The following is a 14,930-nucleotide window of genomic DNA, read 5'->3' on the forward strand; positions in this document are numbered from 1 at the left end:
TCCCTCTCTTTTGACTTTGCTGTATTCTAATAACACCGTTGGTATGAGATATTTCATTCCCCCCCTCTCTCTTTCTGTCTCACTGCTGGTTGTGAAAACAAGGATATCCCTCTATTGTTTATCCATCCAGCTGGACAGAACCGAGGGTGTGGCCAGAAAACACACACACACACACACACACACACACACACACACACACACGACACTTTTGCTCACACTGCAAACTTTCATTCTATCCCTTTCTTTTTGCCTGACACACTCTTTACACACATACTCACACTTGCGGCACAAAGTTGACGTTCGGGTTGCCATTTTCAGTTTTCGGGACGTCCTTTTTGACCTCATCAAAGCTGGAGATGGACTTTCGGAAAATGGAGGAAAGGTCGAAATAACGAGCGGGAAGCTTTCTGTCATACAAAATCGACAGAAAGCGGGAAGACGTCAGTTTCTCCACCAGGCTAATGAAACTCGCTGGTACAGGTTCAGCTGCTGAGCGGTGTTTTCGAGGTGAACGGGAGATCTTTACTGCAACCAGAGCTTAATTATCGTGGCTGGTATCCCATCAGCTACTTCTCAGGATTTTGTGTAGAAAGTTTTGTCTAAGAAAGAAAATATCTGCTTTCTCATGGTTTTAAGTTTTCTATTCCTGTATTTAAAAGAGTGTGGATGCTGACAGCATATATTTTATTGGAGCGGACAGACTTGGGTCTGTAAAGAGAAGTCAATGCAGCAGGGAGCGACTCCACTGTTTGAAGCAGAAGTCAGATGGTGTGAAGTCCCATCTTCTCACTTGATTCATTATCTCAGTGAATATTTTCTTAACGAGTTTATCGTCTCAATAGCTAACTTAGAGTCTTCAATAAAGCAGGAGGAGGATGTAGGTAGTCGACTCCTAGTATAATAAACTCTTGAGTTCTGATCATATTTTGGTTAGTCTTGCTGCACGGATGCTGGGTGTGTTTTCCGGTAATGCCAGCACCTGGAAAAGAAGTGAAAATATGAAATTTAAATGGGTTTTGTCAAGCACAGAAGCATGATAGCAGCTCTGTGTAGCTTTACTTGAGCTAAACGCTAACATCCTCATGCTACCATACTCACACTGAAAATGTTGTAAAGCAGATTCAGCTTTTATTTTAGGGTTGCTTATTTACCTGCTGAAGAAAAAGCCCGGCTGAGGTTCATGGGAATGTTGGTGGTTTTTGCAGGTACTTGGATACAAATATTCCTTCAACAGGTTATTCCTTGACCCCTGCTACCCCTGCTCCATGTAGTCTTGTGAAAAGTGATAAACAGCTCTTGCTCCTCTCCTCTTTTCCGACGAGAAGGGCAAATGTTTCCAGCTTGATAATTCCCGGGTTATTTATTTCTCAAATAAGTATCCATCAAACCTTGTGAATAAACTCTCATGAATAACACCAGGCAAAAAAACTGCACACATGGAATACAACCTGCCAATCATCGAGAGGCTTTATGCCTGTCATATCAAGAATATATTATGACCAGAACAATAAACTATTCTGAAGAAATCAGAATGTGTAGGAAAGTAGAAATTAATGTGAAAAGGTTAAATACACTGATCCACGACAGCACAAGTTTGGAGTCTAATGTCAGTCATTTTTATTCCTGTAGATTGGTCCCAAGTGGAAAGACGTAGTTTCGCGTTGCATCAAGGGCCACTACCAACCTCTCCTCCTGCTGTACGCTGACCCACGGGGGACGCCGGTGTCAGTCCAGGACCTGTCCCCCCGCCTTGACCTCCACCATCTCAACAAGGCCTGTTACGACAGCGAAGACTCGGGTAACTACAACACAGCTAGGAGTCGTAGTAGTAGCACAGCAGCAAACAATCAGGTAACTAAATCAGAATTAGTAGTGCTTGTAATAGTCGTAGTAGTAGTACTATGACAGGCAAAAGTGAGGTAACTTAGAGAAGCAGTAGACATTGTTGTGACTGTTGTAGTAGTATTAGCAGTATTTGTAGCAGAAGTGGTATTTAGGCTAATATGATGTTTATTTATGAGCATGTGTGCATCACAGCTCACTTGTTTACTAACCAACCGCCCCCACCTTTTTCGCCTGGTCAGGCCGCGAGCCGTCAATCTCCAGCGACACTCGCACCGATTCATCTACGGAGAGCTACTCGTACCGACAGCCCTCCCACTCGCACCATGAGTCCCTGGCCAGTCACTACTCCTCTGACTCCCAGGGAACCGTCATCTGCATCGAACGGCCTGATGGACCCCTTCACGCCTCGCTCTGCAGCCTGGATACCATAGGTGTGTATCAGCTCCCTGGAACGCCAGTATCAAGAAAACACACTGTAGAGGTGTGGATGGAGCAAATTGGCTTAAATTATTTATTTATTTATTTTTTACATTAAAAACAATTAAATATTCAGGTTGCTTTCCATGACGTCCAACTAAAGCAGGGGATTGTTAAAAGTTTTTAAAAAATTAATAAAATACTTAAAACAAGATCAAGTATCGGGAAACATCCATCAAGATATAAGAAAGTTTGTTGTATTCTTGCCTGCCCCGATAAAAACACACCTGTTGCATGAGCTAATGGAAGTTTTGGCAGCGGATCAATACAGGAAGCAGTTCCAGTCTGCAGATTCTGATATGGAGAAAACAGTGGCAGCACTGCAACGACTGAAGCTAGAAGCTTAGACTAAAATGTCCTTGAAATATCCCAGAAGGCAGACTCAAGGCCATCATGAAAATCCAGTAAACAGAATTACCTTGATGATAACGAGATTTAAAGACTCATCGTTGTGTGCCATTGACAGATTCTAACTGTTGCGTTTGGTGTGAAAGAATAGAGCCGCGGTTCTTCTACTGCTGTGCAACATGTCAACCAAACCCAGTAGGGTTTATTTAGCCGTCTGTTAACACACCTCATTTCCATTTGTTGATTTTCTTTTGGATTTTATCATCCATTTGTTTTTTCTAGCTTGAGTATTGAACACAAATGAAAGGCATTTGTTTTTTATCAAATGTATTCCTTGGACCAGTCACATTGCCATTCTGCTTTCTTCTGTCGTTGTGTTTCATGACATGGTGACCATGCCGTAAACATTCCTTTGCCGTGCTTCTTGTTGCTAAGGCCACGTGACGGACAGTGAGCAGCAACAGTCTCTGAGGAAGGGAGGCGGGGCCGGGGATAGGAGGCGCAGCTCTAGCCGCTTCCGACGATCTAAACCTGACAACGAAGCCTCATCGGCTGGTTACCACAGTGAGGGTAGGCGGGGAATTAGGGGATGGGGACCAATCACGGAACAGAAAGGAAACTTCTTGCAGTTACACCCTACTGAAGGCCCTACATGTGAAGGCCAGTTGTATCCGAATTATGTTGGCTTTTTTAATCATTCAAAAGTACTTTAACTTTTAAAATATACAGTAGGTACAAGGTCACGACCTTCAGAATGCTTTCATTAATCTGTGTTATGTTGCAGTTTTTTTCAATCGTCAGCAGAATCCACATTATTCATTTCCATTATCACTGTAATCGTACCGTCTCCTTCTCTCTGTTTATTTCAGCCAACTCTCTCTCTTGTTCTCCTCTTTGGGTTTCTCTTAATTGCCTTTGACGTCTTTGTAAACCTCCTTCTCTTTTCCCCTCCTTCTTTCTTCTGCCCAGGAGAGACCCTCAAGGAGCAGCAGGTTCCTCGTCATCCCCCCAAACCTTCCTCCTCCTCCTTCTCATCATCCACCAGCCGCCTCCGTGACTTCAAGGAAACCATGAGCAACATCATCCACAGCCGACCCCTGTCCTCCTCCTCCTCCTCTTCTTTGCCAGCTGCCGTCCTCTCTTCTGAAATCAACTCCTCTTCCAACCACCTCTCCGCCACCATCGCCACTGCTGCTTCCTCCAGTAAACCCCTTGACTGGGAGGCTGACAGCACCAGCAGTGAGTCCAAATCCAGTTCCTCAGGGGGAACAGGGAGGTATCGGCCAGCGTGGAGGCCTCGGAGGGAGGCTTTGAACATAGATAGCATTTTCATCCGTGAGAGACGCAGGCAGGCCGGCTACAGCCCTCTTGGAGCCTCCCTGCCTGACGACTGTGGAGCCCTTGCCTCAGATGGAGCAGGCCCCACCCTCCCATCCCAGCAGGAAGAGATGTCTGTTAGGCCAGGCTCGTCTTGGACTCTCCCCACCTCCTGCAGCAGCCACAGGGGACGTGGAGCTGCACAGGGCGGAGGTGCAGAGCTGCCTCCCCCTCCCAGGCTGATTCAGAGGATGGAGAGCGGATATGAGAGCAGTGAACGGAACAGCAGCAGCCCAGTCAGCCTGGACCTGAACCTGGGAGACAGGTAATCCGCTCTGAAATGATTTCACTCCTGGTATTTCTTGTTTGTAATTTCTTCTATGTACTGACTCAGTCACTGTTAACGTGATCCAGACTTGTTAGTATTTTTTGATGTATTTGTCTGTGAGTACTATGATACTAAATGCTCAAAGAGGCTTGTAATTAAACTGTTAAGGACTATGTTCAGAATTCTGAATGCCGTTCTACGTGAATGCTTCGAAAAGATTCCAGTGACATTTGAATGGATCATTGAATTTTTATTTTGATGTCATACTACTTGGATCTTTATTGACTAAAACAAAATTGCTTCTTTCTTTTCTTTACCGTGGTTTCTCCCTTCCAGCCTGCTGGTGTTACAGCGCTGCTGAGCTTTACGGTGCAGCGTTTGCCAGCACATGCCAGTAAAAATTAGAGGGTTATTGTGAAAATGTTCTTTGGGAGCAGCGGCAACTGACTGAGGTCAGACACAGAGGTTTGAGAAATACGTGTGATGATAATTAACAAAGCGCCATAGAAATGAAAATTGAAAAAACTAAAATTAGCCTTCAGTGAGTACATAAGCTTTACATCTTTGTAGTTACAACTGAACAGCCTCCTCCTCCGTTCATAGCTGCAAACCCCAGTGTTACGGGAAGAGTGGGGCTGGGTTCCTTTAAAGACTGAAGCTTATAACAATGGATATTCACATTTAAAATCACCGGAATGTCTTGCGATCATTCACTCCTGATGGTGTGAAATATAAGAGTGTGTAAGAACAGTGGGCCTCATTCATTAAGTATTTTCATATTCAAATTTCTTATTACGCACTTAGCCGCCCCCTCAACACCCTAATTGAGTCTGATCGACAGGACTCAAAGCCTGTTCTATTGTAAATAATAAAAACACTGGATCTTAATGTGTTTGTGTTCGTGTCTCTATTTTCAGGGAGTGTGTTGTGAAGAAGCCTTCCTCCTCCTCTACAGGACCATCATGGAGGAACATCCGGTCAAAGAGCAGTGGGGCTCTGCTGCAGGACGTCAGCTCGACCTGTAGGGGGAGCCTCGGTACGACCTGTCTGTGTTTGTGTTATAAATTTATTATGCGTGTGTCATGGAGGGAAGAGTCTATACCATGGTTAGTTAGAGTACCACAAGACATTAATTCCCTGCTGCCCCAAATTTTTTTCAGGCCAGAAAAGCATGACTAGCTAGGAATTTTCGCGTGTGTGTTAGCGTCTAGGTCATCATGGCGGTTTGACCTGATAACACGACGATCAGAGACTTGTTTGCAAAGAGAACAGATCTACTTGTTCAAGTCTTCATATGGCAACTTTTTAAACTGTTTCAGCTTTGCTACCTTGTTGATTAACGAGCACAAGGGCTCAGTTCAAAGTGATGACGCGATGCGTGTGTGTGTGTGTTTTGTGAACAGCGCCCCCTGCAGGTCGCAGTGAGCTAGACGAGCTACAGGAGGAGGTGCTGAAGAGAGCGAGGGAGGAGGAGCAGCAGCGGCAACAGGAAAAGGAGAGAGAGGCAGCACTTGGCTTTAACCCCCGGCCCAGCAAGTATCTGGACCTGGACCAGCTGCAGATCCAGGGTACTAACACACACACACACACACACACACACACACACTGGTGCTCTATGTCCCTAACCCTTGAGAAGTTAAAAAGTCCTTATATTTTGCAGTTATATTCTTACTAAACTTTTCTACATAAAAATTAGTTCACGTCTTTGGACAGAAAACATGTTTTGTTTCATGTCGTCCAAACATGTCGTGTTTCCTATGTTCTCCTCTGCTGGTAGTTCGTTATGGCATGTGTTGGATTGCAGTTTTCCAGTTTTTGTGTGTCGAACTGTGGTTCAGTTCATAGTTTGGTGTGTGTGTGTGTGTGTGTGTGTGTGTGTGTGTGTGTGTGTGTGTGTGTGTGTGTGTGTGTGTGTGTGTGTTTGGTCAGCATGTGTGTTTTGTTTGACAACAGGAATGTTCCTCATTGTGCAGCTGAAAGGGTTCGACTCACAGACACACAAAAGGCAGAGTGACCCGTGTCTCACCTTGCAACTGTATATTGTTTGTTGCATCATGCCTTATTTCAGATGTCTTATACAGCACAAACAAGGGTTGTTCCTCTCACTTCTTGTAGCTTTGATCTCACTCTGAGTCCGGGGAATCGGTGTCTGAACTGAGACTCATATTTACTTTCATACCACAGATCCCCAGTGCACAATAACAGCGCCACGGACACTGTTTTTATTGATCTTGTGGGTTGTGTTACCTCACTCAACACTTCAAATCTCCCGTTCTGCACCAAGTGAGCCTGTACAAGTCACACTGAACACAAGCATGAAAGCCTGCTTGGTTTTATTCACTAACAGTTCCAAAAGCATTTATTCAAGCTAGACAAGTGCTCTTTCAGATGTGTTTTTGCCCACGACCATCTCGTCATTGTCGTCTTCCACTTATCCGGTTGGTCTGGGTCGTGGGGGCAGCAGCCTCAGCAAGGAAGCCCAGACTCTCCTCTCCTCAGTAATTTCCACCAGCTCTTCTGGGGGAATCCCGAGGCGTTCCCAGGCCAGCTGAGAGATATAATCCCTCCAGCGCGTCCTGGGTCGGCCTCGAGGCCTCCTTCCGGTCGGACATGCCTGGAACACCTCCTGAGGGAGGCGTCCAGGAGGTATCCTCACCAGATGCCTGAGCCACCACAACTGACTCCTCTCGACATGAAGGAGCAGCGGCTGTACTCTGAGTCCCTCGCGAATGACCGAGCTCGTGGCTTGATGAGCTAAGAGGACCGCATCATCCGCAAAAAGCAGAGACGACATCCTCCCGCCACCAAACTCCACCCCCTCCACCACCCAACTGCGCCTAGAAATTCTGTCTGCAGTACCCTGGCATTGACCTTTTCAGGGAGGCTGAGGAGTGTGATACACCGATAGTTGGAACACTCCCTCTGAGTAGCAAGGAGCTCAACAGTGGGCTAAATCTCACTATAAAACTCCACAATGGTTAATTTATGACAGTTATGGATCACGTGAAAGATTAAGTGTGTTGTTATTTGACTGTGCTACTTCCTCAGGTAAAGGTGACAGTTTTGAAAGGTGTGTATCAGAGGCGGAGCTTCTGCTGGACCAGTCAGTGCGCCTGGAGCAGGCCGGCGAGGTCGCTGCTGCACTTTCGGCGGTCAATGAAGCAGTCTGTAAGCTCCTCCTTTTCTTCTTGACCTTGTCTTATTCCTTACACTTCTACACCTTCTTGCTGCCACTTCACACATATGCACACAGTCAGTAAGTGAGGTCACCAGAGCCCCACCCACCACGCTCGGCTTGGTTGATATCGACTACCAGAGGCAGCATGGTGGCCTGCTGATAACTTCTCAATATTGCACGTGTGTGTGAGACAAGTTCTATCGATTGCTGTTGCTGACTATACACACAGAGCACATATACACATTTTGGCTGGTTCACACGGCTGCTTTACATTTCCCGCCTGACCAAGTGAAGTAGAGGAGATGCTTGAAAGGATTTTTAGAAGCCTCCGTCAGTGCAAATACTCAGTAAATCTGATAGATTGGGGACATTTCCAGACGGCTGAGGTTTAAACAGATTTGTGGAGCAGGGTTGTCGAGCTGTGGAATGAAGAACAAGGAGATCAGAAATGTATCTCTGTGCTGCGTGGGAGAACCGATCTAATTATCACCACTGTGTAAAGAATGCTGGATGTTTGTCAGACTGCTGAGGAAGCTTTCAACTGTGTCAGTCCTTCACGCTGGACCTCACAGTAGAAAACGAGGCGATTTTCCTGTGCAGACAGGATATTAAAAACAAATGAAACTTGCCGCAGTTCCTCAATTCACTGTTTGGTTGGTTCCAGAGGTGACTGAAGTCTTGCTAGGACGTTAGTGTGTGAAGGTAGAGGTACAGTTGTGTGTAAAAACACCCAAAACAGATAGCCTCCAATATTAAAAGGGAGGTCTGCTTGGTTGTAACCTGAAACAAAACCCAGAGTATCAAAGTCTGCTCTCTGCTGCTTGTTAGCTATGAGTCTCAATGAAACAAATAATCAAATAAACCTCACTTCAGCTACAATCAGCATACCGTTGTAGGAGTGACAAGGAAAATCCCCGTGAATAGAGGAACGGGAATTTCATGAAAACAAATGATTCAAATCTGTGGTACATGAGGCTGGTAGACAGACGTGTTTGATTTGGGAGGATCTTTCCTGACATTTTTGCTTCATTTTGTCCTGTCTGGATATCATTTCACCGCTTCACCTTCAAGACACCACACCTGATTTTTCTAGTCATCATTTCTCATCCAGTTACCTCCACACACACAAACACACACAGTCACACCATGCCAGTAGTCTGGTATTTAATTTTTTTGTGAGTTGTATATTTTTGTTAAGATTTTTGCATGAAATCATCAGTTATTTTCTGCATTTTTATTTTCTTTTTCCCTTGTTCTTTTCTCTCTTTGTTTTCTTTCTGTGATGCACTTTCTGTTGACACACCGGCTGCAGCCAAACTGCGGCCGGCGGCAGCTGAGGGCGGGGCTAGTTCTCACAGCCGGCTGCAGCGCTGCATGAGGAGAGCCCGCAGCCTGCAGCAACGCATGCAGCTACAGCAGCAGCAGCAGGACTCAGAGGCAGGCAGCCAACAAGCAGAGCAACAACAGCAGGAGGGGCGACAGCTCCCGGAACAGCCCAGGTACCACCTGTAGTCTGCTCAGCCAATCAGAAGTCATGTAGCTTTAGCGCTTCACTGTTGCTGCTGTAAAAGCTTCTTCAACATTTGAAAAACTGATGGACCCACCAAGCAATGCTCATCAAATGTGAACAGGTCAATATTTGGGAAACACTCGTAATCTCTTTCTGTCAGAGTGTTCAGGCAGAAATTGATCAGCTCAGTTTAGCAGAGCTGTGAGTGAGCTCTGCAGCCTCTGGAGGTCACAAATCTGACTTAAGAGTCATAGTTGTAACCTGGGGAGAGCGTGCACACACACACACACTCACACAAACACAAAAACATACACACACAGCTAAACACACGCACACTCACACAGAAGCTAACCTTGCTTCTCTCTCTCTCGCTCTCTCTCTGTCTCTCTCTCTCTCTCTCTCTCTCTCTCTCTCTCCACAGTGAAAAGCCTCTCCCGCTCCAAATACTTCTGACAGACCAACACGGTGACCAGCCAGCTGCCTTCCAGGACCTACAGAACCCACCTCTCCCTCCTTGCCAAGTTAAACCCCTCCCTCCCCATATAAACTCAGCATGTGACTCCGCCCCCAGCGCCAACTCCCTTACAGGTTCACCTGAGGAGGACAGCAAGACCCAGGGCCCCTGCATTCGCATTAGGAAGCCCCTCGCTACCACCAGGTCCCTTCCTGCTCTGAGTGTGGACGCTATGGAACAGAGTCCCCAAGGAGACATGGCTTCACCTCCTCCACCTGAGGAGGAGTGGACCAGAACACTGCCAGTCTCCATCCCAACACAAACCCTGCCCCCAGCGAGGTCTTATTCCAGAACGCAATCCCCTGTCAATGCTGTCAGATGTCACCTGATGGAGGAGGAGTCATATTATAACAGACAACCCGAGGCCACAGCCCCTCCCACTCCTCCAACAAGGAACTGGTCTTGTTTACACCTGGACCCACCTGATGTTGTCGATTGTCCACTCAGCAAGGCTGTTCACTCCCCCTCAGACTTCCAGTTGGCGCCGGCGAGCAGGCTTGGTCAGACACCTGCACCAGCCCGTAGTGAGGACTGCAGGGCAGCAATGCCTGTGGAGCGCTGGGCAGAAAATGTCAACAGATACTACGGCTCCCAGAGTGCAACAGGAGGAGAAGGTGTGGCAGTCCCTGGTGAGGAGCTGTCAGAGCTGGACTCTCTATACCAGGCCAGTCTGTTGGCTCCCAGCATGCACCAGGGCAGCCGAGCAGTCAGCCCTCAACCAACCAGCAACAGACCAGGTAGGAACATAGAAGACCAGAGATTCGATGGACAAACATTCATCCTCAGCTGCTCAAACATCCCAGACCACCAGTGACGACTGAAATTTATCACACCAACGGATATGTGGTGGTGCATGTGCCGATATATCGGTGTGTGTGTGTGTGTGTGTGTGTGTGTGTGTGTGTGTGTGTGTGTGTGTGTATAATCAAGTAAATAACTCAATCACGTTTGAACCTTTGTCAAGGCAGATGTGAACTTGTCAAAGCAGGAAAATCAGAGGTGGAATTCAGAGGCTGAATCTTTTTTTTTAATTTTAACTGAACCTGTGAATGAAAGGCTGATATTGTAGTCAGTTAGTTTGGACTTGGCTATGTCATGATTGTGACTTTTTTTTTTTTTTGCTAGCATGGAATTTGCTTGCATCGGCCATCCAATCAATGTTGCGGTACAGCTCTGATGGTCATCGTGCGCTGGCATTTCTGCCTTTTCTCTCAAGCCTCTACTTTTGCCACTGTCACCTGGGTGGCAGTCACGACTCTCTGTCCCTCCGCCGCTCTTGTAGAACGGAAAAGCCGTATGTTGCCCAGCAGGAGGAAGGGCACATGACTGGGCTCAGTGGGACAAATTAATGTCGATTAATCACAAATTTCACAGGATCAAAAACTGTCTCTGTGTTGCTCTTCACTTGATGGCTACCCAGCTTCAACATCATGCTTGGGATGTGAGAGGCATCTGCCAGGGTCAGTGACAACATCAGTGGTGGGGACACTGACAGGTGATGGACTAATTTGTGTGAGTGTGTGCAGGTGTGAGGAGAATGCTGTCTGGATCCGGACGGTCCAAAACCCCAACGGCCGAGATAGAAAGACACGCCTACAGAACACCGGTTCCACCTCGACACCAGGTACGACTTCTTCACCGCGGTCGGTTTGTGATTTCAATCCAGTTTGAGTTAGCAGGTTCTTAAATAGCAACTAAGCTTTTTAAGATAATATTCTCTACATGTAATGTGAACTGAATGACTAGAGCACAGAAATGACACCTGTAGAATTTAACTGTGAGGAGTGGGTGTCACTCATCCAAAGTATTGAAGTTACAGGAAACTCATATCGTTCCTGTCCACGTGCAGCAATACAGCGTCAGATGTTGGGCCTCACGTCTGTCCTCCTCTTCCTCTTCCTCCTCCTCCGCAGGCCGGTGAAGATGAGAGCTACAGCGCAGAAAACCTGCGACGCATTACTCGCAGTCTGAGCGGCACGGTTATCGGGTCACGAGCCCAAAACACCAGCCCCTCCCATACCTGTGTGAGTTACATACGCTTTATTTTCTGTCTGTTATTATTCACACATCCAGTGGCGAAACACATTCTCCTTGATGATGTTGTAGTAGTAGCAGCAGTAGTAGGAGTAGTCATGGAAGTAGCCGCAGTATGTGTGGCAGGGTAACATCATCGTCCTCCTTCTGCTGGTTTTTAAACACTGTGCTGCCCCCTTGTGAGCATTTGATGTACCTGCAGCTGATTCAGTTTCTGATCCATTCAGAGGATGAAGATGATCTCTCTTTTTCACTTGGCATATAGAACCTTAAGTGTTTCTCCGTGTTCATGTTTAACCAAATTGATAGTCATTCATAACTTTGTCTTAATCTTGAACACTGGGAGTAAAACACTGCTGTTAGAAATTCAAAAGGTTCTCATACTTGATGTATCGGAAACAGCAGGTCAACAGGGAGGAAGTGTTGGGTTTGCATCAACAATAAATTAAAATATAAGCAGGTAAAGGAGGCCTCTGTTAAAAGACAGGGTTAGGAAGAAAATCAAGTTCTTTCAAAGCCAGCAGAAAAAAAGACAATTAAAGACTGCACTTCCCTTTTCCTGACAGGGTTATGATGCCAATAACCACAATGACCCAGTGGTATCCTCCGTCGAACGGTGTCTCTTTTGCTCTGACTTTTTGTGTGTGAAACTATTCCAACTGTCCACACTGAAGTAGCCGCGCTTCAGTAGAACTCGGCCTTCTTCCTGCTGCTCCTGCTGGCCGTCAGCCATCTTATATTCAGCCCTCAGGCATCACCTCAGGCTGCAGCATTAAATATTGATCACTGATTTAGTTCTTCCATTAAGCTCTTAACCTCAGCCCCAAGCCAGCCTGATCTGTACCGACAGCTGAGGCTGGACTTAAGATATCAGTGTCAAATCCTCACCGTCTGCAGCAGGAATCCCGATGTTTTACTTCAACAGGAATATTTTATCCCATTCCAGAGTGCTGGAGGTCAGCGGCGTGTGAATTCAGCCGCATCCTTTGAAACATTCAAAGGAACAGACCTGCAGTCAGTGATGGTCATGAAGATTTAATCAACTGACGTCAGACAAACCTGCTACATTCTTCTCTTGGTTTCATGATTGATGATGCAATTATTAGTTATTTGTTTTAATTGAATGACAAATGGAAACACTAACTCAAATCAGCCTGGATTCTCATTTCACTTCAGGCGTTTGGGTCAAACTGATACCCCCAAATTGTATAAACCGCTCCGATATTGATGGAGACGCTGGTGAACAACCACCGTCTGTGTCGCAGTCGAATGACAGTGATTGTTGTTGTCACTGCCAGGCTCCGATTGTTAGAATCAGAGTCTCCGCATGATTGAAGGGTCCTGCGGACAGAGGTGCGAGTCTAACACGTACCAGAAGGACCCCGTGAGCGCCGTTGCACTCGTGCAGATCCACCAGTACAATAACAGTCTCAACTCTCAACAACACACGCTTTAAATCAGAGCACCGCCGGTTTCCTGAGATCCGTGACCTCTCGGGTTCAACCGCTTGGGTCCCTCTCTGCTCGAGTTTAGTCTGGCTCACATATGTTCTAGTGGCCGTCGCCCTGACGTACCTCACCCATATTAAAATCAGATGTCGTCAGATAAATAACTCGTTGGCGAGGTAACTTGGCTCTGTTTAGCTTACTGGGGCCACCCTCTGCTCCAGAGAGCTCACTTCAACACAGCCACGCTGCTTCCATGTTGGTCTGACTTGATTTAGTGACTCACAGATCATTTACTGGTTGCTTAAAATAAATCTGTGTTCCTGACATGAGACATTAATGTGCTTCAGCAGAGAAGTCTCTGAACTGATCCTTTCAATGACGCTGTGAGACACTGAGGTGTGCGGTCAGAGCCTGTCTGTGGTGACAGTAAACCCACGAGTGGACGGACGTGTGTTGCAGTCACAGCCTTCATGTTGTCACCTTGCGTGTTAAAGTTTCTCATGTTTTTGTTTTCATTTGTGATTTTGTGAGTCGTTTCATGGTTTTTCCTTTCATTTCTGTTAATGTGTTTTTCTTCTTTTACCCTCTCCATTTCTGTTCTTCAACACCGTGGCTACCCCCCCCCCCCATCCTTGTTCTGCAACATTTGTTTTTTTTTAATCTCCATATTTTTTAATTTCCCTCATCTTTGTTTTGTCTGTAAATCTCTCCTTGCCCTTCCTACCATCGCTCTCCCCCTCCCTGTTGTTTTCCTTCTCCATTCTTTGTTAAAATATCATGTTTTTTTTTTATTTCCTGAAGGACCCACCTGTATCCAGGCTACCCCCCCGACACACTGACCTTCGCTCCTCCTCCCTCCGTCGCCCCAGCACCTCCTCCTTGCACCTCCCCTCCTCCACCTCCTTCATTACAGATCATTCCTACCACCACCTCCACCCCCTCCAACACCACCAACTCCGTCACCACGGCCCCTCAGCTCCTGCACCTCCTCCACAGCACCCTCCCTTGCAGACATCAGGGCCCCCCAGCTCGGGCCTCTCCTGTTGGGGACACTCAGGTAACCTGCTGGCCCTTCACCTCCACGTTCACCCCGCAAACCCCACGTCACCAGCACCAAATCCACCCCTACGCACTTGGACTGCTGTCAGCAGCTCAGTCTGGAGTCCTGGACATACCTGCTCATATTCCACTCCAACCACAGAATATTCACACAGGTCATCATGTCACGTTTGACCCACCACGTTAAACAAAATAGCCGACAGCCACGACGGTGGTGAACTTTGAGGTATGACCCGAAATGGCAGAGCGTAACGTACCATACTACGCTCATCCGTCGGCGCCAGAGAAGGTTTACCAGGGGGATGTGGTTAGTTAGGTGATGTTAATATAAAAAGATGGTATTTTCTGGAAACCTGTTTCACGTTCGCGGCTGAGTTGCACTATAGAGAGAAGCTCTGGCGGCTCTTCAGGTGAGACCAGAGCTGGACTCTAAGATACCTGTCAACATGCTGGTCAGACTGGAATCGTACTTCTCAAAGTTGGCCTGAGGTACTTTGATAATGCGGCGTGTGAGACCTGAATCGAGCTGCTGTCCTGGACAGCTGAGTGGACTGTTGATTAAATCCAGTCAGAGAAAGCAACCAACCTCAGATCAGACGCTGATCACACCGTCAGACGGGTGTCTTATTGATCCACTTAGATCAAGTTGATCTTTGTCTCGATGTTTACAGCTTCTGTACTGTTCTAACTTTCTCTCTTTTTCTTGCCTCCCCTGTTCTTCCTCCTCTTCATGACTCTTTCCCTGCCCTCTCTTCCTTCCACTCCTCTTCGTGGCCCCTGCTTTTCTTTCTCCCTCTCCCCAACTCTTCCTTCTCCCTCTTCTCCCCTCTCTTCCTCCCACCTTCCCTCCACCTCCTCCTCCTCCTCAACAG

General features: G+C 46.9%; 1 protein-coding gene across 9 annotated transcripts in view; it reads left to right on the top strand.

The window, feature by feature from the left end:
• usp54a (ubiquitin specific peptidase 54a) overlaps positions 1-14,930 on the top strand; it is a 44,721-nt gene that overhangs the window by 27,073 nt on the left and 2,718 nt on the right. For 7 of the 9 annotated variants that reach the window (XM_086181530.1, XM_086181529.1, XM_086181531.1 and 4 more), the window contains 12 exons: positions 1,630-1,798; positions 2,085-2,276; positions 3,106-3,240; positions 3,640-4,312; positions 5,233-5,351; positions 5,719-5,883; positions 7,364-7,483; positions 8,806-8,992; positions 9,425-10,254; positions 11,044-11,141; positions 11,431-11,541; positions 13,801-14,056. In XM_086181530.1, coding sequence (XP_086037656.1) covers positions 1,630-1,798; positions 2,085-2,276; positions 3,106-3,240; positions 3,640-4,312; positions 5,233-5,351; positions 5,719-5,883; positions 7,364-7,483; positions 8,806-8,992; positions 9,425-10,254; positions 11,044-11,141; positions 11,431-11,541; positions 13,801-14,056 — 3,055 coding nt within the window. The remainder of the gene's footprint in view (positions 1-1,629; positions 1,799-2,084; positions 2,277-3,105; positions 3,241-3,639; positions 4,313-5,232; positions 5,352-5,718; positions 5,884-7,363; positions 7,484-8,805; positions 8,993-9,424; positions 10,255-11,043; positions 11,142-11,430; positions 11,542-13,800; positions 14,057-14,930) is intronic. The other 2 variants (XM_086181534.1, XM_086181535.1) reach the window with 2 other exon arrangements.

This window comes from Aulostomus chinensis, chromosome 16 (genome assembly GCF_037954235.1).
Source record: "Aulostomus chinensis isolate RoL2024-O1b breed Wild chromosome 16, RoL_Achi_v1.0, whole genome shotgun sequence".
NCBI classification, from domain to species: Eukaryota; Metazoa; Chordata; class Actinopteri; order Syngnathiformes; family Aulostomidae; genus Aulostomus; species Aulostomus chinensis.